The sequence below is a fragment of the Lepisma saccharinum genome, chromosome 22 (genome assembly GCF_977018435.1).
Source record: "Lepisma saccharinum chromosome 22, izLepSacc3.1, whole genome shotgun sequence".
NCBI classification, from domain to species: Eukaryota; Metazoa; Arthropoda; class Insecta; order Zygentoma; family Lepismatidae; genus Lepisma; species Lepisma saccharinum.
In genome coordinates this window covers 5,346,144-5,373,570 of record NC_139250.1, presented here as the reverse complement: position 1 = coordinate 5,373,570, position 27,427 = coordinate 5,346,144, and the positions used below count along the sequence as shown (strand labels likewise).

The 27,427-nt window shown below is 35.8% G+C and overlaps 1 protein-coding gene across 3 annotated transcripts in view; it reads right to left on the bottom strand.

Annotated features, from left to right (window-relative positions):
* Positions 1–27,427, bottom strand: part of LOC146005035 (N-acetylneuraminate (7)9-O-acetyltransferase) — a 47,055-nt gene that overhangs the window by 9,478 nt on the left and 10,150 nt on the right. For 2 of the 3 annotated variants that reach the window (XM_083144174.1, XM_083144176.1), the window contains exons 4-12: positions 23,450–23,569; positions 21,348–21,485; positions 19,338–19,457; positions 18,992–19,107; positions 14,595–14,780; positions 13,386–13,534; positions 11,249–11,418; positions 10,713–10,778; positions 1,942–2,178 (exon numbers count right to left, since the gene is read on the bottom strand). In XM_083144174.1, the coding sequence (XP_083000300.1) occupies positions 1,942–2,178; positions 10,713–10,778; positions 11,249–11,418; positions 13,386–13,534; positions 14,595–14,780; positions 18,992–19,107; positions 19,338–19,457; positions 21,348–21,485; positions 23,450–23,569 (1,302 nt within the window). The remainder of the gene's footprint in view (positions 1–1,941; positions 2,179–10,712; positions 10,779–11,248; positions 11,419–13,385; positions 13,535–14,594; positions 14,781–18,991; positions 19,108–19,337; positions 19,458–21,347; positions 21,486–23,449; positions 23,570–27,427) is intronic. The other variant, XM_083144175.1, reaches the window with a different exon arrangement.

The following is a 27,427-nucleotide window of genomic DNA, read 5'->3' as shown; positions in this document are numbered from 1 at the left end:
TCACTTACCATGTTTTACTCCTCAGCCTTTCAAATATGAAGGTATGGGAAACGAGTAACAAAGATTCAAAAAGAAGAGAAGGAAATATGAAGTGAGGAGGGAAGGAAATAAGATGAAAAACTAAATATGATGATAAAATAGTAACTAAATGGCAAAATTTTGCACTAAGTTACAAGTTCTCTAAACTGATAGAATACAGATTAATCCATCCAAGACATACAAGGGCTGTTCAACAAAGACTGACTTTTTTTTTCTCCAACTATTTATTCCTCTGTTTCAATGCAGTCATCACCACTTCAATGCACTTACGACAATGTTTCTGCCAGACCTCAAAAACATGGCATAAGCCATTCTTTGTAATGTCCTTCAGAATCACCTCAGACCTCTTTAAGTTAGTTGATGGTGATTTCCATACATGACTTTTGGGTCATAGTGATGAAGTCACGACTCGTCACCGGTGATAATTGATTCGAGGGAAGTATGAACACCATCAGAAAACAGACGCAGTACCTCATGCCCATTTGAACATCCTTCTGTTCTGGAGTCAATAGCCCTGACACCCATCGGGCACAAGCCTGGGTCATATGTAGATGATCATGGAGAACTGTGAAGGCTTTAGTAAGTTGTCTTACTGTTATCCGTTGATCTTCACGGACGATCACAGCAGCTGTGTTAATGTTGACTTCTGTAACTGCACTTGCTGAAGCGCCAGATTCACCTTGCTTAACTGTTGAAATTCTGCCTTCTTTAGACTCCTTAAACTATCTAAAGACAGTAAAACGACACAGTGTACGTTCAGCATAGGCTTGCTTAAGCTTTTCGAAGTTTCCGTGGGTAGAAACATACTGCTCGTCTTGCCGCACCTTCATTTTTGTCAGGTGAAACAATTAAATAAAGGAACAGTACTACAAACCGAAGACGGTATGCTGCTGACATCTTCAGGTATTATGAACAAAAAGCCTCTCTTTTCAAATATGGTAATTAAAAAATATAACATACAAGGGAACTTAAGAAGAAAAAAGTCAATCTTAGTCTTTGTTGAACAGTCCTCGTAATTTGTCTTGAAACAATTTCAAAATTGTGCAATGTCATGTTACAGTTATAGTTAGAGGCATGCATAGTTCGTTTTTGACAAAAACACGAAATGTGAAATAACACATTCTAATGTTAATTTTTCATGTTTCTGAAAGATTTGAGGAGGTGCATTTTCCTACCCTGTTTTGTCACAAAATGATGCGAAATGAACTGCAAAATGTGAAATAAGACTCTTAAACACGAAATTTACCATTTATGTACTGACGCGACACTTTCTGAAGTCTGAAGTATCCTGTGAGTTATGCAATTCACGGAAAGTTCATTAATTCTGCTGTAAATATTTGAGAAGCAAAAATGGACCCCTTTATACAGGAATAAATTTAATATTCTGGTAATGATTTAATGTGCTATTAGAAGGGATGTGTTTATTTTGTGTAATAGTGCAGTTTCTAAATCAAATTTGGGATTATATTCAATTTTTTTAAAACCAAAATGTCATTTTATAAGGGGCTTTTTCACCGCTATAACAGCGAAATTTCATTTTATTTACCACTTTTGAACCCGAAATTGACTATGTTTTTGTACCGAAATTTTGCTTTTTTATTTACGAAAAATATGTGCCTCTAGTTATAGTGGAACCACAAGCAAAAAAACCTATAGAGCCACGACTCCTGTGCACCGTACTCCAGCATGGAGGGGAGGGGTAGAGTGGAACATGCTTCCTTATAGCCCAAGTTGAGCAGAAGAGGGGGGGGAGGTGCACAGAGACTTTTTGTCGAAGGTTCTTTTCCTTGTCGTCACTATATAACATCTTGGCAAATTTTTCAATGAAACAATATCATTGTTTAAGCAATTATTACTAAAAATAAAAGTGCAACAATACTTACAATCATACAGGGAACTTACCTCCGACATGTATAAAATAGTAATGACACTGAAGAGACCAACAAATTTAAGCACCAAGTAGAGATACTGCAGAGGATTGCTTTCACTGGAGCTGGCCGTAACTTGAGGCGGCATTGCAAGCACTAGATACACCATTAAAAACCAGAACGACACCAAAGGAACAAAATAGTAAAACTGGTATGGCCTGTTCATGCATAAACATAAAGTAACTGTCATGAAATTCATCCGAAAAAGTACCTGGAAAAGCAGAAAATCAATAAGCAACAACTTATATTGTTTTTATTGCAATGTACATGTGAAATTCAATACATCAGTTAGCTTATAAACAACCATAGAGCATAAAAATGAACTGATATCGGGCTTGAGCCACCTATCTAACTTAACACACTGTGCAGCTCATCTACTGTAACTGATATTTGCAAGACAAGCAGGGTGTGATAATATTGCTTGGTGCATGCTTCTATGCAATAGTGTTCTTGCGAAGGGCACCGAGACACAACTTATTGTATCAATGAAACTGCAGGTATGTGAATAATTAATAATTGTATCGATCTAATTTTATATATTGTGTCACTCTTTTGCCACAATTACAACAATGAGGATAAATGATAATTCGATGAAACTGATCGAAGGACACCCACAAATAAAGAAGAAGGATATCTTCTCAGGTGGGACCCAACCTTGGATTAAATAATTAATTATGTTGTAAAATTGTTAGGGGTAAATGCGAGGGTACAGCGCCTTGAATAACGTAGTGTGGAAAACGACCCAAGAAACTGGTTCCCCAGACGGATGAGAAACATAGATGGCAGTGGGATCAATGTCGGTGCTAATTTTCTTATGAAAGTAATGCGGCTTTGTTAGTTTTTGGAATATATTATGTAGATTTGTTTGTCTTGAAAGGCGGTACGTGAATTGATGGAAACAGTTATATTTGTGGAGTGATTTGCAGTCACGAAATGACATTAATTTGGAAAGAAAAGTAAAATAAAATTAATAAATAAATAGCATTCGTAAAACAAGAAGAAACATCGCAAAGTGATTCCGGACGTCAGGTGTTGGATTGTGTACTAGAGTTTTATTTTTCTATGTTATTAGAATATAAATAGTATCCTGAGAGATATTTCATACCGAGGCGACAAACCACAAGTGTTGCTTGGAAGCGAGCAGTCCGTATTCAATGCAGCCTTTCAAACTGTATGGACACAAGCTCTTACTGCACCGTTTCCTCAAGGAGATTTTACACCAAAGCGACATGCGACAAACGATACGAGGATTTCACACCAAAGCGACATGGGTCCTTCGGTCCAAGGCAACTTTCACACCGAAGCGACACACGTTGCTTGGAAACGAGCCAATCAAGAGCAACATTTCACATCGTAGCGGCATGACGGGAAGCACAGGCCAGCGTTCGGTTGGTGAAATCGTCAAGCGATAAGTGTCGCGTGCCCCTTGTCGCTTTGGTGCACAATCTCCCTAAAGCAAGACACTCATTGCATCGTGCATGCGCGAACAACAAACCACAGCAACATGTTGCAAGCTATTGAGGAAATGGCCCAGTTTGAGCAATGCACAAGTGACAAAGCGACACGTGTGACTTATCGTGTCGCCTAGATCTGTTATTGTAATGTGCGGTTTTTCGTGTCGCCTATCTGTTGTTCGCACAATTAGCAGCGAAAGCTTGCCAGTAGACTGAAGGCACCATGTCGCTTGTCACTTAGTTGGGAACTCCCCCTGTAGCGCTTCGCTTCGGTCTGAGCACCCTTCCTTTAAGGAGCTTTCCAACCGAAGTAAAAAGTAGCATGCGAATACGCCATATGAACATGTCATTTGCTGTTTGGACCCTCATGTGCAATGAATGCTATTTTACAGTCTGGAAGTGTGTGTCACTAGTGTGACAGTGTGAACATCCCGTGTCGTTTGTCCCATTGGTTTGAAAGCTTCCTTACACTCATGTCGATGGCACTAAGAAAGTTTTGTGGGGTTCCCCATGTCGTTTCATGGAATCATCATTATCATCATCGCCGCGATTAGTTTAAAGTGGAAGAAAAGAGACAGTAAATATCAAAAATACAAATGCTTCAGTGTGTATATCTTCAAAAGAAACGATGATGATGATGATAATAATAATGAACCTAATTCATACACAAAAATTTAGTTGCCAAGAGCATTCCACGCGTATTTTTTCTCCTGTATTATTAACGAAAGTATGACGATAACAGGACGTGGTCGACTGTCTAGAATGTTTGTTAATATCTTCGCGACCACTGTACCAAATATCATAGCAATTATCACATTCATAGAAATGTTTCATGTAAAAGAATCAGACGTTGCAGCGAAAACTCCATTTACTTCCATTATAAGCAGACGAATACCAAGCACCGGGTTCAACACCAGCGCCTCTAGCGGATCATTTTCGAGTGGAACCAGCCAGAGCGTGCAGAACTGTGCCGTTTTCCACACTACGTTATTCAAGGTGCTGTAGCGAGGGGAAGTCATTAAATAACAGGAATTTTATTCTAAACGCCATGGAGATTTATGCACAATGAAAAATTTACATTTTGGGACTCAAAATGGTTCCGTTAATTTAGTACACTCTCCATACTGAACCTTCATTCTGCTGTAGATTTCAGAAGGTATCACTCCCTCTGACCACAAAACGATTACAGTAACCAGGGCTCAAAAAATTCCGGTCGCCAGGTCCACATGGCGACTAAAAATTTCAGCCTGGTGACTGATCTTTTGCTGTAATATGTAAGTTCAAATTGCAGTACAGCGTAAGATAGCATTTTTTTTTTTAATCAACATTGTGAACATTCCATAGAGTCAGTAACAATTTCTTACCCTTTGTCCCCCAACACCATTTCCTGTTTTCTCAAATAATTTAGCGATGTTTTGAATACTGTGATGCTCAGCATCTTATACAGTGTTTCAAAAGTCGCACAACCCAAACTTTGGAAATGCATACCATGAAAACTGTAAGAGATATTTACACCGGGTTTTCTGGATTATAAAGCCTCATCCATTGAGTTATTTTTCAATGCTTAAAATTATCAGTTCACTCCGTACAGAAAATTATATAAATTAATAGCTGACGGAAAGCAGCATTCAAATTTTTCCAGAAATGAACTTCCGAGTAAGAAAAATATGTAAGAAGTTATCGAAGGGTCATAATTAGACATTTGATGACTGATGCCATGTCAGTCTGTCATTTGCGATAAATACTGGTCATGTGCAACATTTGATGAATTTTTGACTGGCGATTTTATGGGTTAAGTGAAAAGTGCCATTTTTGGGACATATCTCCGTATATGACAATACTAGCAGGTCGAAATATTGCCAACAGTCGCATGAAACATGTGTCTAAGAATTGGCTATACATTTACGTGAAAAATCAAGATTTTGTGCCGAAATTGGACTCTTGAGGGAATCCTATAGACTGCCCCTGGTTACACTGAATTCTCTTCGCTCACTTTCGCCTCTACTGTGCCTGTTTTTTTATTAATTGATTCAGCATGGCATATACATTGGAGCAGTGCGTGTGCATTGCTGAAGAGTATTTTACTACTCATTCTTACACTCAGGTGCAAGAGGTTTTCCAATAAAAATGCCCTGCTTCTGCTGAACCTCACAAAGCAACTGTTTTACAACCAGTCAAACACCAACAAATGATCCCACAAATTATTTAAGAGTTGGTATTTATTGTTGAAAATCAGTTCTCAGATGTTTTCAGCAAATTAACAATGTTTTTTTAAATAATGTAATTGCTTTTATTTAGATAAATGCTAATATAAATTTATGAACCCAGTGATAGCCTACAGGATTAGTTTAGTGCAGAAAACCCTGTGTAAATATCTCTTACTATTTTCATGATATACATTTTCAAAGTTTGGATTGCACGACTTTTGAAACATCCTGTAGTATGTACAATTGCTAGTAGGTGGTTTCCTGGCACCTGATTTTCAGAGCTGGCATCTAGCTTTGAAGAAAATTTTTCGAACACTGACAGTAACACTTCGATCCTCTTCTACGGTGCAAGTCAACAGCGGAGCAGCCATGTGGTACGAGCTACTGCACAGGCGCATACTGCTTGATCGTCACGAATCCTTTATGGCGTGTTGTTAAGGAACCAGTTTGAGCCCAGAAATACATATTTTCATTGTGTGTAAATCTCCATGATGTTTAGAATAAAATTCCTGTTATTTAATGAATCATATTAATAGTACTGATATGACAACCTGCAATGTATCATCACTGTGTACAGGTTAACCAAGATAAGAATTCAAATTTGCAAACTAAAGTGCACAGTCATTTGTTTCCTCGTCTCGCTTCCCCTTGTCAACGGCTTTTTGACACAATATGTCAATGCAGGAACATGGGAACAATGTAAACAGCAAGGTGTAGCAAATTTATGATTTTTGTAGTTATTCACAGAATATGTGTAAAATGTGAAATTCGCAAGAAACAATAAAAATCTTAAATACTAAAAAAATCATAAAACACTAAATTTAACTTATTCATGGTACTCATCTAAGCTAGTGCTCACCATGTCATTTTATGCATTTATAAGCAATTTCGGACAATGATTAACATATTAAGGTGTTATCGCAATTGTGCAAATGAGGTCCATACATAGGATATACGATACAACATTTGCATGTGGTTGCAGTTAAATAATCACAGTTAAATAATTGCAGTTAAAGCAAAAACCAATCAACAAAAGTCAGAGCTATTCCTTTTTATTCAACTATACACAATCTCCAAAAATTGCCACTTTTGTCTCTGTAAATTTTCATGTAAAGCAGTGTAAATTGGCAAAATTTTGGGAGGGGCCAGATCAGATGGGTCCATGCCTGCTATGCCAATGATTGCAAGACTGTCAGTTTCACCACTCCAATAATTGTTAGGTATTATGATAGTGTCTAAATGATGTTTTTTTAAAATGACATTTCAGTTCCAGAGCCACTGAATTAATTTTTAGAGATATGTATATTTAGTTCTTGATGGAAAAAATGTACTATTACGGCCACAGATATTAATAGAACCATCAACAAATAGTTTTCAAGATAAAGTAAGTACTTTATTCCATTACATTGAAATGTATTTCAATTATGAAATAGAAACTTTCATGTAAATGTAATGCATAATTTTAAAATGTAGGTTAACTGGAAGTCGAAGGGTATGGGAAATATGAAAGCACTCACCAACATGTATGTGTCATTCAGTGGACAATGAACTATGAAAACCATGATTAAGTGTTCAGGAAATTACAGAAAAAGAACTTACAATGCAGGAAGTGTTAAATCCAGAAAAATTTAAAAAATTTTCACTTGATTGGAACTATGAAAATAAAGTGCAACATGCTAGAAAATGTACATATTGGGTACAGATTAAAAATAGCATACAAAGTTAGCAGTATTCAAAATAATATGCTACAATGACAAGTAATTTTTGTTCATTACATGCATATTTTATATGCAAAATTAATTTAAATAAGAACATTTACCAAATGATATGAAGTACCAACATGAAAATTTCACTGACAACTGTATTTTGGAGCTTAAATGACATATTTCCATTCCCAATCACACAATTTCACACAAAAAAAGGCTAACTTACTTCAGTCTTTAGTAGTGTGTTTGATTTTCAATTACCTGCTAATATTATATTAAAGATTTGAACATTGTGCAACTATATGAAACTAACATTAAAATTATTAAATTACATCACATTAAACAATTAAAAACGAAATTAACTTTCCTGTGTTAAATATCGAACACACTTGAATTGATAACTTTATACTGATAAACTATATTGACAGGCTACATAACATTCATACATAAATATGTAATATTATTATGCCTAATAAAGTTTAAAAAAATATCCAGAAATTGTTGATTAAATGGAACAAAGATTCAAAATTGGTGTATCATATCCAGTTCTGAAAACCAAAAATAAGTTATAATAAGCAATGTTATTCAACATGATTTATTTAACATGCATCAGGATGATTAACTTCTAATAATGTTAAAATATATACAATTTGAGTTTCAGGGGGGATTTATCATCAATATTAAATACTTAAATGTCCATAAATTGAATGAGAATATGCCAAGATTCAAATAAAATCATATGGCTTACTATTTAATAGCAATGGGTATCATTTCATATACACATACAGTATGCATGTATATTAGTCCATTGGTGAAATTACTAATAATTTTACTGATAAAATATATTTATAGTTAGCCTGCAATTAAGTGAAAAATTCTGTCACTTTGTTATTACGTTTAATAAATTAAAGGCAAAATTCAAATCTCTTGGTTTCGTAAAGTAAATATGTACATATGCAATTTCTATTTCAAAGCAAAATTCACTGCAGTCACCTGGTCACCTAAATTAATTAAGACAAATGAACCATTCATGTTCTTTCGGGAACATTTGCAATACTCTGCAAACTTTTTTTAATCCCTATCGCTACGGACAAACATTTCAGATCATTCCTAATCATTTAAATTAAAAGCAAACACCACAAACTCTACAATGATTTTTGTTAATTGTCTGAAGGTTGTATAGTTTCCCTTCCTTTAAAAGACTGTGATATCAATTTAAAATAAAGCACAATATTTAGTAAGTCACTAATTGTTAATCATATAAAATTATACTACAGCATAATTTTTGAAATAACTTTATAAAGTTATAGTTTTGAAACTTGTCCTACCTAGAATAAAATTAGCATTCAGAGGCAAGGAAAGGTAAATTTCAATGTCAAATCTTAAAAATAAAAATTGGTTGTTTGTGCAAATAAGTACACTATTGCAAACTTTCTTAATATACAGGTTGTCTTTTAGCAAAACTTTAAGATGTGCACTGTATTTATTGTTGCAAAATTTAAAACATGGTGGTATTCATTATTGCCTTTCCTTGCTGTATTTTAGTGTATATTTCAGCCACTCTTTAGATATTTTTAAATGCATAAAATCCGTACTTTAGCTGTCATAAATATATTCCTCCAAAGCTTTATTTTACAATGGGCAGAACATGATTTTTGTCTCTCAGTGTACAAATGCAACAGTTCAGACAGTGAATTGAATTCGTGTGACGACAAGTATGTTCTTCTAATTGAAGAGGTTTTCTCGGGCAATCAGCCAGGTGATTTCCGGAAAGGCTTCCAAGCTTTTGAGAGCTAACGTCACTCTCATCTTCAGGGAATGAAGTGATGAGATGAGATGAGATGACATGAGAGTGACTTTAGCTCTTGAAAGCTCGGAAGCCTTTCTGGAAATCACCTGGCTGATTGCCCGAGAAACTAAGTTTCAACTCCAATTGTATTACTACATTTATATAACATGGTCAAATCATGACGATCGTGTAAAGGACTAGTACGAAATGCATATTATTGAAAAATATATACAGGATAAACCAAAGAAGGAGTCTGCCAAATGATGGGATGATGCTTTATGACTTGCGGCAAGAAAAAAAGTCTATCCAGGTCCAGAAATGCATAACATTCAAGTTATGTACCTGGAAAAATGCATTTGGTTTGATTTTTGTTATTTATCGTCACTTCTGTGCCACTTTTAGCTAATTGCAACAATGAGTGATGATATGATGAAATTGATGATGGGACATTCACAAAGAACCCCAAACCCAGGTCGGGATTTGAACCTGGGACCTCTGGAATCATAGACAGCTGTGCTACGCTGTGCTCTGCATGGTGGTGCGTAAAAAAAATGCATTTGGAAAGATGCCATGGTGTAACAGCTGTCAAATGACTTTTACTGGGTGGACACATTTATTTATTTATTTAATGATATTTATTTATTTATTGAGAAAATGTTATACAGCACGTAGCCATTTTACACTGAAATCAGTAACAATGAATTGTCACTACATAATATCTCATCACCTCTGTTTTCTCCTTAATGTTGTAGTGCTGGTTCTGTCATTCTAGCAACCAAGCCGGCCCCTGTGGCACAAAAAGCAAAGTAAAATAATTTAAATCATATCTAGCAACCAAGAGTTACCAGGTTCGAACCCCAGTGAAGGCACGTTGTACAGCAAACTGCAGGTTCAATTCTGAATAGACTGTTTGAGCATATATTTCTGAGTCTCCATTCGCTGTTTCTTGTAAATAACAGTAAAAAATACTACATCTCCAGAGATATTAAGGTCATAGACATATTTTTCGTTGCCACGAAACATGTAACTAGAGGTCAGGAATTGAAGATCTAACTTGGAATTCCTTCCTTTCCATGTTGTTATCTGCGACTGGGTTCCAAGAATATGACTCGTTTCTCTCCTTGCCTTTGAACTGAAGCAAACAATTTATTTTTCCATTGTGGAAGCAAATGTGACAAAATTGCACATAATGACCATAAAGGAGCAAAATGCAGTAAGAAAACATAGAAAATTTATAAAAATGCATTAAAGCACTACCAAAATATTGAAAATGCAATAAAATTCTGCCATAATTAAAAAAAAAAACTACAAAAGATAAAAAATGCAAAACTGACTGTTATTATGCTAAAGTCCACCTTCAAAGCTCGCCAAAAATACATGAACTGTGTATTCAATTTCTCAGCTCTGTATATAACATACTCTAAATCTGTTCAAAGAATAATGGGATATCCTGTATATGCATTAAGTAATGAAACTGGATATTGTAAGAATTCGATTCACTGGCTTAGTTATCAAATGATCATAATCACAACCACACAAGCTTCATATAAAGGCCTAAGAAAAAGCTACATGTATAGAGATGTTCATACCTCAATGACTCTCCGCAGTCCACAGTTTTCTAACCGCCAATACATCGCAAAATTCCGTCCTCTATTCTGTAAGAGAAGGATTGGTGACCCTGTACATTACTTACCAATATACCTGTGCACTGTTACATTTGATCTCAACATATAATATTGGAGTGCAAACCTTTCTTTACATATGAAAAATATTAAAACAAAAAAATACTTACAACGCTACAACTTACAGTAACACCATTACTCAACTTATGTTTCTCGTATAGTTAAAGCTACTCAGAACTACAACTATACATAACTATTATTAATAACTACAAAAGAAAATTTAAAACATCCTGTACCCTACATTACACATCCAATAAGGAACACAACAAGCAAAGCAGGATTTTATTAATGGAAATTATGATCCAATCAAAATGCTGCAAATATGTTAAAATCAAACTACATACACTCGCACAAAATAATAAATATAAACTCAAATCGTACACACGAATATAATCAAAATAATGTTGGTCATTACAAATACAAAAACACTGTTTCTCACTTACTTGGAAAAATCTTATGAGTCCAGCATCTCCTCTTTGCCAGAAATAACAAAAATGTCCATATCCAGTTAAGAAAAGATAAGCAGAGACGAGAACTCTCACATGCATGTATATAGGAAGTATACCACTTGCTCCTGTCATGTGGTATATTAAGATTACAAGTTGCATCCAACCTGCAAATATAAAACAAATATAATTATCTTTATTCATGATGAATGCATTAAATGTGGTTTAATTATTACATACATTAAGTTTTGTGTTTTCACCTTGCAAATTAGATGTTTTCTTCCCGATTAATATCAAAGGCTCACTGCCTTCATCAACACTGGACATTGCTAAGGCATAACTCACACCACATGTCATCATTTCACTAAATATTAGGGATGGGACCCATTAATCGGTACTCTATTGGTATCGGCCGATATAAGCATATAGGTGTATCAGTTTATTGGTAAAATTACAGATTATTTTACCGATCTGATATATCGATAAATATCTGATAATTTAGTGCAAAATTCTGCCATTTTGTTGTAATTTTTATGGATAATCTCTCTGCCCTACTTTCTAAAAAAGTAAATGTCTAAATATGCAATTTATCTTGCACTGCAGTCACCTTGAAACACACATTTATTAAGGTCAATGAACCTTTCAGGTTCTTCAAGGACCATTTCTAATTTTATATCGGATCGGTAGAATATCGGTTATCGGTATCGGTAAATTTTATATCAGTACTTTATTGGTATCGGCCAAAATTTCATATCGGCTCATCCCTACTAAATATATAGCGTCGAATGTCTATCGGTGCAGGTACGAGTCTCGCAACTGAAAGATGATGAGACAGGAGTTTCTCTGGTAAACGTCTGGTCACTGCCGGGGTGAACACAATGCAATTGCGAAATACGACAGGCAAAAAGGGCCGGCAGTGATTGGAAAAGAGGTCAGAAACTTGCTTTCTGAAACTCTCGCTAAGAGAGAGAGGAGCGGAGAACTGGAGGTCTTTGAGAGAGAGGGGTTCGTGACTCTACATGCCCGAACAGGGTAAGTTCCATCTTCCCTTGTGTGTCTGCCATTCTCAACCACGACATATATGGGTTTTTGTTAAAACACTAAAATCCCACACACATAGCACGATAAAAAACACTTCAGAGTTCTTCCAAGCTTTCGACTCCTTCATGGAGTCATCTTCAGGGATGGTCGAGGAAAGACGGAGTAGACGCGGTTGTCGTTACACTGGCGTTACTTCATGTGTTCGTCGGCAGATGTTGTTGCAGTTTTGCAGTGTTGGTAAGTCTTGTTGTGTTTGGAATGTTGGTTGGAGGAGATGGATTTTTGAGTTTTACTGTGATGTACCAAGAAGAATAAAGATTTCCACATAAATTGTCATTGAGATTATTTGTGTTTGTGTTCATAAACATATTTTATTTCATTTATTTAATTTGACCAAGTGTGTACCTCAATGCAGTCCCTTTGGGGAACATTAGCAAGCGACACCCGAGCCGTTAGGGCTACGTTACGATAGTTCAGTTTTGGCATGTACTTACTTTTATCCTCTAGCTCTCACATCATGTAGCTTCATCAGGAGATAAGACAAGAAGTCAAAGTTTAAAACATGGGAAGATAAGTTAGATTAAGTGTCCTGTCACTCCTTCCTACTTCATCTCTGGCTAGCAACCAGCCATCCTATTCAATATGGCTGCCTGGCTGACAAGAAGTAAAGATGGCTGCACTTCCTGTTAGCCATTTGTTTATTGTGATGTGACGTCCTTTGTTTTTCAGATTCCACACAGAAACACTGTGTACGATAACAACACAATGTTATTGTAAAAAACTACCAACAAAAAGTGCAGTGTTTCACTCCACAAAAGTGCCACATGGGATTTTTGTGGACTATGTGAGATACTCGGACTCCAAAAAGTATCAACCAGTATTAGCGATTGAACTCCAATCAATAATTTCCAATGTGATAATGATACAGAGTGATGTTATCGCCTCAGATATACTTTTTTGGATACCAAACTATTTATCAAAGAAATTTTGATTTTGTCAGGTCTGAAATGGAAAATACGGTCAAAACGTAATGGTACATAGTAAGGACAGTTCATTTAATCTTGTCACTCCCAATAGTACAGCGTCCTCTTACCTTTCCACTCATCCGTCTGGTCCCGATGCAGAACTTTGGTGAACCTGCTGTCTTCGGTAAAGAACAGACCCAGAGCAAACACATATCCAAACGGCAGCCAAAAACTGACTTGTGTAAAATATTTATTTTCCTTCATGAAGAAATTCGTTCTGCAAATGAAGGACAGTTTACATGTTACAATTAAAACATTAAATGCTTGCATTAGGCATGCAATAAGATCACAAAATATCATCTTGTTTTGTCCTCTGAATTTTTGGACACACACCTCCTTCCTTCTTTAAAGATCGAGAAAAGAATAAGTCATGCAAGGGTTAAAACATGGCTAAAATACAGGATGAGTCAAAAGTCAAGTTGCATAGGAAGTTTCTGATTGTGAGTGAAGGAAGATGCTGAGGTGAGGTGGAGGTGATTTTTCTGAGTGGCCACTGCAGTCTCCAGACCTAACACCAATGGATGTTTTCCTTTGGGGTCATGGTAAAGATTCAGAACATCCAGCATCTGAAGGAACATATCGTGCAATGGGCAGACATGATTTTGCCGGGTGTTCTGCAAAAGGTTCTGGAGAACTGAAAATTTCGCGTGCACACATTGAAGATGTACTATAAATTTCTACGTAACCTGACTTCTGACTCACCCTGTAGATTAAGATGCACACAATTCCATAAAAGAAGATGATGCCACCTACTGGTTGAAACTGATGTCATTCTGAGATAGCAGCAAATATTGGCTCATCCCTGTACGGAGATGGCCATGACATCAACTTGTTTATACTTTTAAAGAAGTCTCCCCCAATGACATAGTGGTAACATTGTTGCCTTGCAATCAAGGGGACCCAGGTTCGATACAATGTGGAGGCATATAGTGGTTCAGATCTGACTTTAAACTGTAAGTCCAGTCCTGATTCACCTATCTGCATATAAAACAAAACAAACTCATTCCACAATCCTTCCACAACTCATTCTCTTCTTCCATTCCTGAAGGTGGATTGAGTTCGGTATTGTCATTTTACCTCATTTAAATATATTAACAGCATGTGGCATGAAATACCAACATTTTTATTGAGTGTTTGATTATTAAAAAATATAATGGGTGCATCATGGCTGAAGCTATTTGCACCACTCTCCTAACATGGGGACATGGACCCCTTAGCAAAAACGGAACTAATTTACATCTGAAATAAAAGAACGAGAGTTAAGGATATGAACTCACCTATCACAGAGAAAGAAGTAAGCCATTATGATGGCCAATTTTGCTAGAGATGTCATCAGCGTGTAACTCTCGGACTCGGGTGGTGGTTTGTATGTCCCATTTACTAAAGTTCGATTATTTATTTGTTTGGAGTCTCTCCAATTTTTAATCAGTCTTCGTAACACCATCATTAAAGCAATTATTGTGCTGAAAAAAGAATAGTAACAATATGTACACAACTTTTGATCCAAGGGATTGGACAGATTAATAGTTACTCTATTGGTATTGGCTGATAGACAGTTTACCTATTTGACATATCCAACACTAGCCTCTAATTTAGTGTAAAAATATACCATTTTCTTATTATTTTTTAAGGACGTGAACATGTAACTTACATGCCTTAGCATTTTAAAGTATATCTAAATAAGCAGCTGACCTCCAGTGGAGTGGTTAGTGATAAGATTCTAGAGGTCCTGGGTTCAAATCCCAGCCTGGGCATGGGTGTTCTTTGTGAGTATCTCTTCACATCAATTTCATCCTATCATCATCATCACAATTAACCAAAAGTATCAGAAAAGCGATGCCAAATATCAAAAATCAAATCGAGTCTAAATAAGCAAATTAGCAGTTCTTTTTTTTAAGAAAACCCCATTCCAATCACTTAGTTACAAACATTAATTAAGAAGATAAATGAACGATTCATATTCTTCAACGAACATTTTCAATTTCTAGTTGGATCAGTAAAACATTGTTATTTGATTGGCACTGGGAGAAAATTTTTCAACCTTGCTAATCTATAGCATCAATTTCAAATGTAGTACAGTAATTCCTCATTAATCCAGACCCTGATAAGCTGGACTTCGCTTAATCCGGACAGGCAAAAGGCAAAAAAAAAAAAAAAGCAGAATGCAAGGTTTTAAATGTGGCTAGAAGTCAACAAGAGAACTTCCCAAAGAAAAGGCAGTCAACCAATGATGAAATTCTGTTTCCCGCAGACTTTTTACTGTAGTGTATAGTGTATTTAAACCTATGCCCTTTAAATACACCATAATAAACGTGTTTTTAATGCACTTTCTACTGTTCTTTTAGGTTATGTCAGTTAATCCAGACTTTTGTTAAACTGGTCAACTTAACCCACCATTAGTCCGGATTAAAGAGGTTTTACTGTATATACAAGATGGGGTTGTAAGAACACAATTAACTTCCATATCACATAAAGAACAGCAAAGGAAACAACTTTTCTTAATAATAGGTATGGGACCGATTAATAGGTACTCTATCGGTATCGGCCGATATAGGCATATCGGTGTATCGGTTTATCGGTAAAATTACCGATTATTTTACAGATCCGATATATAGATAAATATCTTATAATTTAGTGCAAAATTCTGCCATTTTGTGGTAATTTTTATGGATAATCTCCATGCCCTTCTTTCTAAAAAAGTAAATGTCTAAATATGCAACTTCTTTTGCACTGCAGTCACCTTGAAACACATATTTATTAAGGAGGTCAATGAACCTTTCAAGTTCTTCAAGGACCATTTCTAATTTTATATTGGATCGGTAGAATATCGGTTATCGGTATCGGTAAATTTTATATCGGTACTTTATCGGTATCGACCAAAATTTCATATTGGCCCATCCCTACTTAATAATATATTTACAATCCCTACCCTGTATGTATGCCAATATGCACTGCACATTCATGGCTGCCACTGTAATTACAAAATACAGTTTTTCACACAATACTGGTGTGAAAAAATAGAAACTTCTAATTTTGCATAATTTCCAGGGCAATTGGAATCATAAAAATGTTGTGTGGCATTTTTACAGACCCTGTGAAAGACTAAAATGCCGGAGAAGTATTGACCAGTATTGGTAAATAAAATCCAACAGGGTTGCTATGATGGCATGAAATTCCCTGACAATTCCAGGTTTTCCAGACCAAAACTGAAATTTTTCCAGACATGTTTATTATCATGATTTTTTGCTTTTGAACCTTGTTTTTTTTCAATTAAATTTACAATCCGTTAATTATTATAAATATTGACTTTCACAACTTCTTTTCAGCAAATTATTTAAATTACAATCTGCATCAAATGTATTGGGTGCTACAATCACATGCATCTAGCCTTCAAGCTAAGGTAACAGAGGTACATTATTTCACCATAACAGATCTCCACAACATAAAAGCAACAGAAAAAGTTCATAAACCATTCACAATTTTTCATTCTCTGGCGGATTTATATATAGTGTTGTATAAAATGTTGCTTTTTTGCTTACATTTATAAGTACACAGCATCTGGAGAAATTTTTGTTGCATATAGGAAGTGTCAACAAGACCAAGATCTATAAAATAATAGACAATAACCTCATCCCAAACTTTCCGATAATTATGATCATATTGTCAATGTACTTTAGTTATTAATCAGACATCTGGCCTGAAAGTTTAACTACAGCGCCTAGAATAACGTAGTGTGGAAAACGGCATGGTTTTGCTCTCTCTCGCTGGTTCCACTCGAAAATGAAATCCGCTAGAGGCGCTGGTGTTGACACCGGGGTACAGCGCTCGACTGCTTATAATGGAAGTAAATGGGGTTTTTGCTGCAACGTCTGATTCTTTTCCTTGTAACATTTCTTTGTATCAGAAAATTGTTATGATATTTGGTACAGTAGTCGCGAAAATATTAAAGAATATTATGAACCGTCTATCATGACCTGTCCTTGAGTTTTTTATTAACAGTACGGAAGAAAACATAGGTATGGATTGTAACACGTAACATGACAATTGCTGCGAGAATTAGTATTGTGTATGCATTATCCTGAAAGGTTCATTAATATTGTCATTGTCACAAATATTATTTTTATGGAAATTCACACAGACAATACTCATTTATTTTAATTAATTTATTAATTTATTTTATTATTAATTAATTTAATTAATTTGCGGTTTATTTTCATCAAGTACAAGGTAGACATTTTACAGCCAAGTCACGAGTAAAAATGCACAGTCCTTAACACCAAAGTTCTACTTACCAATCGACACGAATGTGAAGCAATTTGTTGATAGAGATGACAAGGTACATCGTAATTGGCTATTTCAACTCCATGGAATATGAAATTAAATTCTTTCGAATATCTGCATTTCGGGAAAATGACTTCATAATATGTACGCCACGAAACATTTTTTCCCCTTCATGACACTATTTCAATTTTATTAGTATACAAAAATAAACTTGTGTACACAATCCAACGTTTGACGTCCAGCCTCACATGCGATATGTTGATGCTCGTGTTGCGTTGCACATAAAACATATTTATGTTACTTTTCTGTGTAAATTAATACCATTTTGTGACTGCAAATCACTCCACAAATATAACTGTTTCCATCAATTCACTTACCGCCTTTCTAGAGAAACAAATCTACACAATATATTCCAAAAACTAACTAAGCCGCATTACTTTCATAACAAAATTAGCCGCTGTGTCGATCGCACTGCCATCTACTTGTCATCGTCTCGGGGAACCAGTTTCTTGGGTCGTTTTCCACACTACGTTATTCAAGGCGCTGTAGTTTAACTTTGATATTCTTTCCAATATCTAGTATTATAAAAGTGAAAATTTATCACAGAAATTCAAAGGAACCACAATTTTGCACAAGAGTGATAATCATAAAATTGAAAGAAAAAGTATCAAAACTGAAGCCTTTTTGGGAGTGGAATCACAAGAACCGAATCCAGAAGTGAAAGTGAACTGCTTGTTCATTTTGCAACTTTTTCTCTTGCAGACTCCAAAATGCAGGTAAATTCCAGATGATTTGCAAATTTCCCTGAGAAGCCAAATTCCATGACATTTCCCTGTTTTCCAGGTTTTCCAGACATGTAGCAACCCTGAACCAATACCTTCCAATACTAATACCACAATGGGTTCTTTATTATTTTTAAATTTAAATTTCTTAAAATTTGTACATTTTTATGTTGTTAGAAGAGCAGGAGTTCGAAGTAATAAGAATTATTTTGCTGAAATTGACGGATGGGAAATGTTACATAAAACAAAGTAACTACTATGAAATGTCTGTCAGACCACTTGCCAAAAATATAATTCAACAAGATTTTAACAAACGAAGATATGACCTTGACCGAATGTAGCCAGTACCCCAACTGAAGGTATGGAGAAGGTTCCACTTGTGGTTGGAAGAGTGTGAGAAATAAGATAAATTCAGCGTGGTCTGAGAGATGGTCCATAGTAGTTAAGAGGATTTCAACCTGTAAAATTTAGGAAATCAGACTTTGGACTAAGAGTTCATGCGATTAACGGGAACTTATCTGGGCACAAAGCAAACCTAAAAGAAACTGATAATACTCAGGTGACCTACATTTAGAAAAAAAGCCCTGTCACTCTTCAGTTCCCTTACTTACCACACTCCCAACGTTGCGAATGTTACTACTTGCAATGTTGTTGCTGGCTCCGCACTGCTGCAGCACGTACCGTCATTAAAATTCATATGGTCATTGCAGTACATGTTCAATAATATCTAGTAAATAGAGAACAAAATACTGTTACATAAAATGCATCTGCTCTCATATCAATAGAAAGTTCTGTAAGTAACATGAATAGCAATAAAAAGGAAACATTAGCAATCATTTGAACATAGAACCAAGAAGCAAATTAATTAAGGAGCAAGTCAATTTACTTCAAAATAATAACAAATTACTAATTCACATTGCCAATGAGTTAGTAATGCAAATGCTGATTTCTACAAACCTGCGTATCGTGTTTCAAAGCAAGCGGACCAAGGTGAAGGCCATCTTTACTCTCTTCTAAATTCCCCTGGGCAACAAGACGAGAGCTGGACCATATCTGAGCACCACTGTGCTGTAGTATCTGTTTTATTAAAAAACTCCAATTAATAATTTACAAAATGATACAGTAAATGTTACTACACTTAGTGACTAGCCATGTAATGTTGTGTGTGTGTGATCCATTCTGGCAGTTTCAGCCCACAACCATCGATTTAATTTTCATATATCACTGTGTATTGGTAAGATAGACCAAAGTAAATTTTTTATGTGTAAATAATAACTATGTTTATCTAAGTTTCAATTTCACTGCATCTTTCACTTCACGATTCATATTTGAAAGGCCATATCACAAACAAATTATGGACAGTGCTCGAAAAATCTTCATCAGAGCTAGGCGCCAGCTCTGAAATTCAGGCGCCAGGAAACTACCTACTGGCAATATTGCATACTATAAGAAGTTGAACATCACCGTATTCAAAACATTGCTAAATCATGTGAGAAAGCAGAAAATTAGGGGTTGGGGGACAAAGAATAAGGAATAGTCACTGATTTTATGAAATGTTCACAACGTTGATAAAAAAATCATAACACCATTAAGCCTTGTTTCCATGATATGAAAAACTCAATATGCTGACCAAGGCAGAAATTTATTTTATTTAAAAACATAAACTAAATGTAACGTTTCAACCTTCTAGTAAGGTCTTTTGTATTTGGTACAGAGTCTAAGAAGACCTTGCTAGAAGGTTGAAACGTTACATTTAGTTTATGTTTTTAAATAAAATAAATTTCTGCCTTGGTCAGCATATTGAGCTTTTCAAAAAAATCATTTGCTAACTTACGCTGTACTGCAATTTGAACTTAGAATCTTCAAAATTTCGTACACGCAAACTTAAAAGAACGGCAATATTACAGCAAAAGATCACAGTCTCCAGGCTGAAATTTCTAGTCGCCATGGCGACCTGGCGACTGGTATTTTTCGAGCCCTGATTATGGATATACGTGTACTATTGGACTTACGAGTGCATACCACTTGTTTTGCCTGTTCGAGCCTTATTCGCTCTAGCAATTTCCATATGTTATCTAGCATCGTCCGTGCCTCGAGAAAAAAAGTCTTCCTGTGGCACTCTCGTGTACCTATATCTTCGAAGTGAAAACTTCAAATGTTCTGAGGAACGAGAACAATAAAACACACTTTATTGGTAATATTTGTAGGGACCGAGTGGTTCAGATCCCACCTTAAAATGTACATCCAGTCCCAATAAGCTTATCAGTGCATAAAGTGGTTCAGAGCTTGAACCTGGGATTGGCCATGGGTGTACCTTCGCATGTATCCCTTCTTCTTCTTCTTCATTCTTATATTATGTCACTTTCGTGTGGTCTAAGGTGCTGTGCTTTGGACTCACACTGCGAGATGGCACGGGTTCGAGTCTCTGGGTTCTCCGCCTGTGTATAGGCAACCCACCATCATGAGAAAATCGGGAAGCTACGAATGAGTAGCGCAACCCGGTCTCGGAAATCTCCTACAACAGTTGAGGGTTCGACGTGCTGACCTCACGTCACCCCTTTACCCGTTGAAGATCTCCACACCTCTAGGTAGGATTGTGGGAGGGAGACCGGCAGCTGGGAGATCAGCCTAGGCCCTTCAAGGGCTGTTGAGCCACGGGTTATTTAATTATTATTTTACTTTTGGCACCATGGCCATGAGGTAATCAGATGAAACTGATTACGAGAACACCCATGCCAGGATTTGAATATGGAACTATTTGCAATGAGATTATGAGTCCACCACTCGAACACCTTAACCAATTTCAGTTCTTTGTGTGTTCCCTCATAAATGGAACTAGCCTAGAGAGGCAATGAAAATAGAAACAGAACATAAATCATGTAAAATTTAGCACAGTTTACGATAATCTATGCAACATTAGACTGTGACACTCTAGAATTAAATATCTGACAAATGCATTCTACTTACTTCTAACGCAGCCTTGTTGTACAAGTCCACTTGTTCGTTGGTGATCATTGACCTTGCAGCATGCAGTTTTTCAGTATTTACAGGTTCTTGCAAAGTCCACAGAAATTTTGATTTCTTGCTTGCGATCACATCAATTGCCTAGGAAAGAAGGAACAATTTTTTGTCTTACATAATGAACATTGTAAATAACTATCCTCATTAATACTCTTATTTCGTACATATTTAAAAAGTGGCACGACAATGGAATTTCAAAATGGGTGTCAGACATTTTGGTGCCAGGTCATTTTGGTACCAGGACATTAGGTGCCTTTCTCTTTATAGCATTTCAAAACTGACATTCTCACTTCAGTGCCGTATGATACCAGCTTTGGCATTGGTACCAGAAATGGATGTAGCTCAAGCTTTTGAAGAACTTTGCAGCGAAGTATCAGATGATCTTCAACCAGTTCTGGATTACTTTGAAGACAACTACGTAGGACGTCCGCAGCGAAGAGGTGGAAGGCGTCGGCCGAAGTTCTCCGTCGGACTTCGGAATCACTACGGAGCTGTCCTAAATGGAGATGGAAAAACAAACAATGCTGTGGAGCACTGGCATTGAGGATTCCAGTCACATGTTTACACCGACCATCCCATGATTTGGCGGCTCCAGAGAAGTAGCTCTGAACGAAACTCACTATGGACAGAATCAGTGGAAACGTCGAGCGGCCAAGAAAAAAATATAAAGACTGTTGTGCTCGACTTGAAACACTGGTTGTTGCATATGATAGGACAGACATCGTTGGCTACCTACGAGGTGTTGCTCGTAACATTTCCATGTAAAATTGCTTGTATGAAGGGACACAATAAAGAAAGGGCAATTCAAAAGAACATTATTTTCTTTCTGTGCATAACGTAATATGTTGCACCAAAAAGTCATGGCACCAAAATGTCCTACACGCTTCAAAATACACAAAAAACTTGTCTATCCCAAATTATTTTAAGTACATTTTAAAACATCTTTTTAATCTTTCCACCCATGATGTATGTCATATAACATAGTTCGCAATACATACTTTAACTCTAATACAGATAACTTTTTTCAGTACAATGTATCCACATTAAAAATCATTCTTGTATCTTTACATAAGTCTCTGCTGTATACCTTTACAAGTCACTATCCTCACTATTTTTAGCAACCACTGTATATTTGCTAGGGGAACTGTAATGGTTGCCATGATTGCACTAAGGAGTTATCACACTTTAGTTGTGACTATCAGTTTATGAAATATATTCTGGATTATCTGAAATTTTGTTTATCCCATCTAATTCAGATGAATGAGTTTCTATTGTAATAGTGATCTGGAATGCATGGAGGAAACTATGCACTTGCAATAGGGAAGATGGGGTATCTCCAACTTGAGTTAGTTTGTGTGTGTATGCATGCAAGTAAGCAAGCTTGAAGTTTATGCCACATATTTATATGAATGAAAAATCGAGATTTTGGTACAAAAACTGGGCACATTTCAAGATTAAAAATGGTATACAAAATGGTATTTCAATGTTAAAATGGTGAATAAACCCTAAACTTGATTTAAAAACTACTATTATTAAACAAAATAAATATTTCCCATTTAATAGCATATTTATGTAGTTATCAGAGTATTAATTTTAGTCCTGTGTAAAGAATTCAATTTCTGCTTCTCAAATATTTACAGCAGAATTGCATAATAATTCAGACCTCAGAAAGTGCCACATTGAAAAATAAACTAAATTTCATGTTTAAGAATTTATTTCGCATCATTTCGTGACAAAACATGGCAGGAAATTGAATCTCATATATTTCTGAAACATGAAAAATGAACATCACAGTGCGTTATTTCACATTTCGTGTTTCCGTCAAAAGCTAGATATTCATGCCCCTAGTCAGTGGTGACTTTTGTCCCTGCACTATGCTAAATCTTATATACAAAGGGAAATATACTGTCCTTGCCACCCGGTTTTGGAACCCAATCGCAGCCACTATCCCTAGACATTAGCACCCTAGAGTAAAATACTACTGCCTAATCAGACTGCCTACATGTGCATGTAGGGATGCGGATAGCAATATATTTTACTATACCCACCTGGACTAGCCTCGTGAGGTTCATTGTGTACTCCTGTAAAGCTTTGGCTGACGCATTTGACTCTTTGATAGCCCATGTGGCACTCCCTGCAACTATGACTGTAGGTGGGTCATCTTCATTCTGAAAAAAGTGTAGCAACAAATATTTGTTAACTTTGCATCTAATTACAAATTTATCTATATTTGAATGTTAACTTTTATAACCTGAAATATTCACACTTTACAATATTATTAAATAGCATTATGCAATCAGTTAACCCCCTTGACAAAAAAAATAATTAAACCCAAAAACATTTGTGTAACCTTGTAAATATAGGGTGTTCCGTATAGGATGCCGAATTAGAAAATTAAATAAAAATAGGGAAAATATCATGAAAATAGTTATATTTCACATATATGTAAGCAGTAACATCTCCCATTTACGTACGAAAGACAATGTCAGGCATATGTCCACCCCTAATGAGTCTGCATGCATTTATACGCTCCATAAAAGTATTGATAACCCTCTCGCAGATGTCTGTCCCGATGCCTCCAATCACCCGTATGATTTCCGCCTTCAGTCACAAAAGGGTTCGTGGTTTGTTGCCGTACACCTGTGATTTCAGAAACCCCCATAAGAAGAAATCACAGGGTGCAAGATCACACTCCACCTGCCAAAACCACACAGTCGTTCTCAGCAGATGGATGGATTTCACGCTCCTGAATTATTCGAGAATTTTCGGAAGGAAACCACAACAAACAAGTCAAACCAATTGAGGCTACATTAATCAGCATGACAACAGATGCAAACATTGGGAAAAACAGGTCTGCCAACCTCGAAACAAAACAATAGCACTAGATTCAAATTCGGCATCCTATACGGAACACCCTTTATTTCAAGATTGAATTTATGATTTTCCTGCAGTTAGCTACTTATGTAGGTACGAATCAGAGTATGAACCCTTGGTAGTTGACTGATTTCACTAGTAAAGGATCATTATTTTCATTTAATCATCATTCATCCTCATCTTTTTCTTGTATGTATGTACTGCTTGCATCATAGAGTTATTTCTCTATAGTTCATGGTCAGTGGGGTGCCCAGGATTTTCGAAAGGGAGGGGTTACGTACACTTTTTCTGGTAGTCAGCCCTTATTTTGACTACTTTTCCTACCTTTGACGTTCATTTTTTTTAGAAATACTGGGCCAAAGGGGGATGGGGGTTATAACCCCCACCAACCCCTTTTTGGGCACACCAATGTTCATGGTTCTTACAAGCACAAAAACACAATTTTTCATGATGTTTCTTAGTTTAATTAATGTTACAGTTATAACAATATCATAATTTAAGAGAAACAAAAAAACAGTCACACAATGAATCTTGTCAATAACTATACATGGTTTAAACATGACAACTGTGAAACAAGCATTTATTATATACCGTATTTGCCAGCATAAAAATGCACTCTTTTCCTTTAAAAATAGGTCTGAAAAACAGGGCGATACTCATCTTTTGATTACCTCCATTTCTGGAAAATTCCTGTTCTGAGTTAGACAATTTCTTTCTTGATTCTTGTGGTGTGTGCCAAAGAAGATTAAAGTGTATTTCTCCCTAGTTACATTAGGTAAGTTACTTTATATATGAAATAGGGATGGGACCGATTAATCGGTACTCTATCGGTATCGGCCGATATAGGCATATCGGTTTATCGGTAAAATTACAGATTATTTTACCGATCCGATATATTGATAAATATATGATAATTTAGTGCAAAATTCTGCCATTTTGGTGTAATTTTTATGGATAATCTCCATGCCCTACTTTCTAAAAAAGTAAATGGAGTCATTCCATGTGAAATCACCCAATTTTAAATCAACTGGTTGCTTGACCATTTTGTTAATATTTTATATTTTCACCATAGGTGGTCTTGCTAGTGACCTGCTCAAAAAGAATTTTTTTTTTGAAAAATCTTCCGCCATCTTGGATTTCTGCTCATTTTTCATCACTGCGGGAAGCAAAAATGAGTGTTTACAAGGGTTTTGAAAAAAGGTTGCTGTGTGATTTCTATTACAGATGGAATGTTCTAGTTTTCACTGCCTGAAAGTAGAGATTCTGGCCTTTCAGAAAATGTATATATATGTAAGGTAAGAATTAATTAACTGGGACTTTAATGGGTTTCAATATAACCATCGTAACGGGAAATTTTGCCAATTTTAAAGGTCTGTAAAATCAAAAGGGCTTGAAACCACAGGATGGAATTATTTTTGCAAGAACTATGAGTGGAAGGCTTTTCAGCCATGGTGAAACAAATCCGGGGTTGTAAGCCCTTCTGTCCGATTTTTAGTTCCGAAATCCAAAAATTTTCAAAATTTGTGAATTTCAAGGTCAAATATCTCTAAAGGGGGACCTGCCAAAAATTAGAAATTTTGGCCATGGATACTCCTACTAGTACTTAGTAAAACCTGTGAATTTCATTTTGGGGTTCACGCCGATGTTCATGTTACAGGCTGTCAAATATCTCTAAAAATGACATCGTGAAAACATAATAATAAATAGGCTTAAAGTGACCTGATTTCCATTATTTTATAATCTAGTTATTTTATAAGGGTAAACAGAAATTAAAATAGATAAACTAGTTGATATATTTCAATATATACTTAGTGTGCTTTTGTTAATAAAAATCAAATCAAATCAAAATAACTTTTTGGATTGAGAAGACAAATGTTAGTAAACAAACAAGAGAACTATTATGTCAGTAAGTATATACAAGTTGCATGCACATGTTTCTTAAAGGTTTATGAATATCCAATACTATCAAACCTTACTCAATACATCCACTATGGTACATAACAATTGTATGCGAAATATAACATAATATATACAACAATTGTCTGCGAAATATAACATAAGCTACCTGTAAAATATGACAAGGATTTAAACGCTTGAGAATATACGTATTCAAGTTCTTCCTCTATTTTTTGTATCCCAGTTACATATACCACTATGATATACACAGTTTGCAATTCAATATATTACATCACAATGACATTTACAATTCCATATATCACTACACATAATACAACATTACATCAATATATATATACACTATCTACACATGGACATCAAAGTTACAGGGGATCTTGTCTGTCTCTCAATCCATGGAGTCATGAAAAAAAGAAAAAATATCTGACTGGTGCGTGGTCCCGAAAACACTGATTGGCACGGAGATGATTGATCAAGGGACTATTTCTTCTTATGTGCTTGTAACTTTAGTGACTGTTCTGTATTTTTCTGTTGAGTAAAATGTTGTATGTTCTCCCAGTAACAGTGGTGAAGTCACATGGTGTCAGAACATCAATTATATTGTTCAACTTCACGCAAGCAACATCATTTCTTTGTAAAGTAAAGCTCGTTGATGGTCCACCAGGATTGAAGAACATCACTTTAACATCATTGTTTTCTTTTGTTCAATTACTTTACCTACATACCACCTGTTATTGTAAATGCAAACGACATAGTCATTTTCAATGATTTCATTAAAATGAAATATTCGTGGTGAGTCATCAATTCTGAACTCTACATGATTAATTTGAAATGATGCAGATATTCTACTGATGAGAAGAGTTGAAGAGTCCTTGGGTATGTAGCAGTGGTGATCTCTTGTTCCTTACAAATCTATGAGCTTCATTGAAGTGGTCATTCAGAAAACCATGCTCATTTTCATGAGTCACCATGATGAAGTTTATCCTTTAATATTTTCCACACAAAACTCATACATGTCCTTTGGTGTAAGAATATGGCCCTCAGTTGGTCGCTGCAGACTTGCCTTTGCCACAAGTCTTTTTACCGTCCTACCAATCCCATCACAAGGACCCTTGCCATGGCTTGTGGCAAAAAAATGCCACTCAGCAGTTACACCGAAGTCCTGTTTATACTTACATAAGTTAGAAAAATTATTTCTGTTCTTATATTGGGCTCCTGAGCCATCTGAGAAATAATAA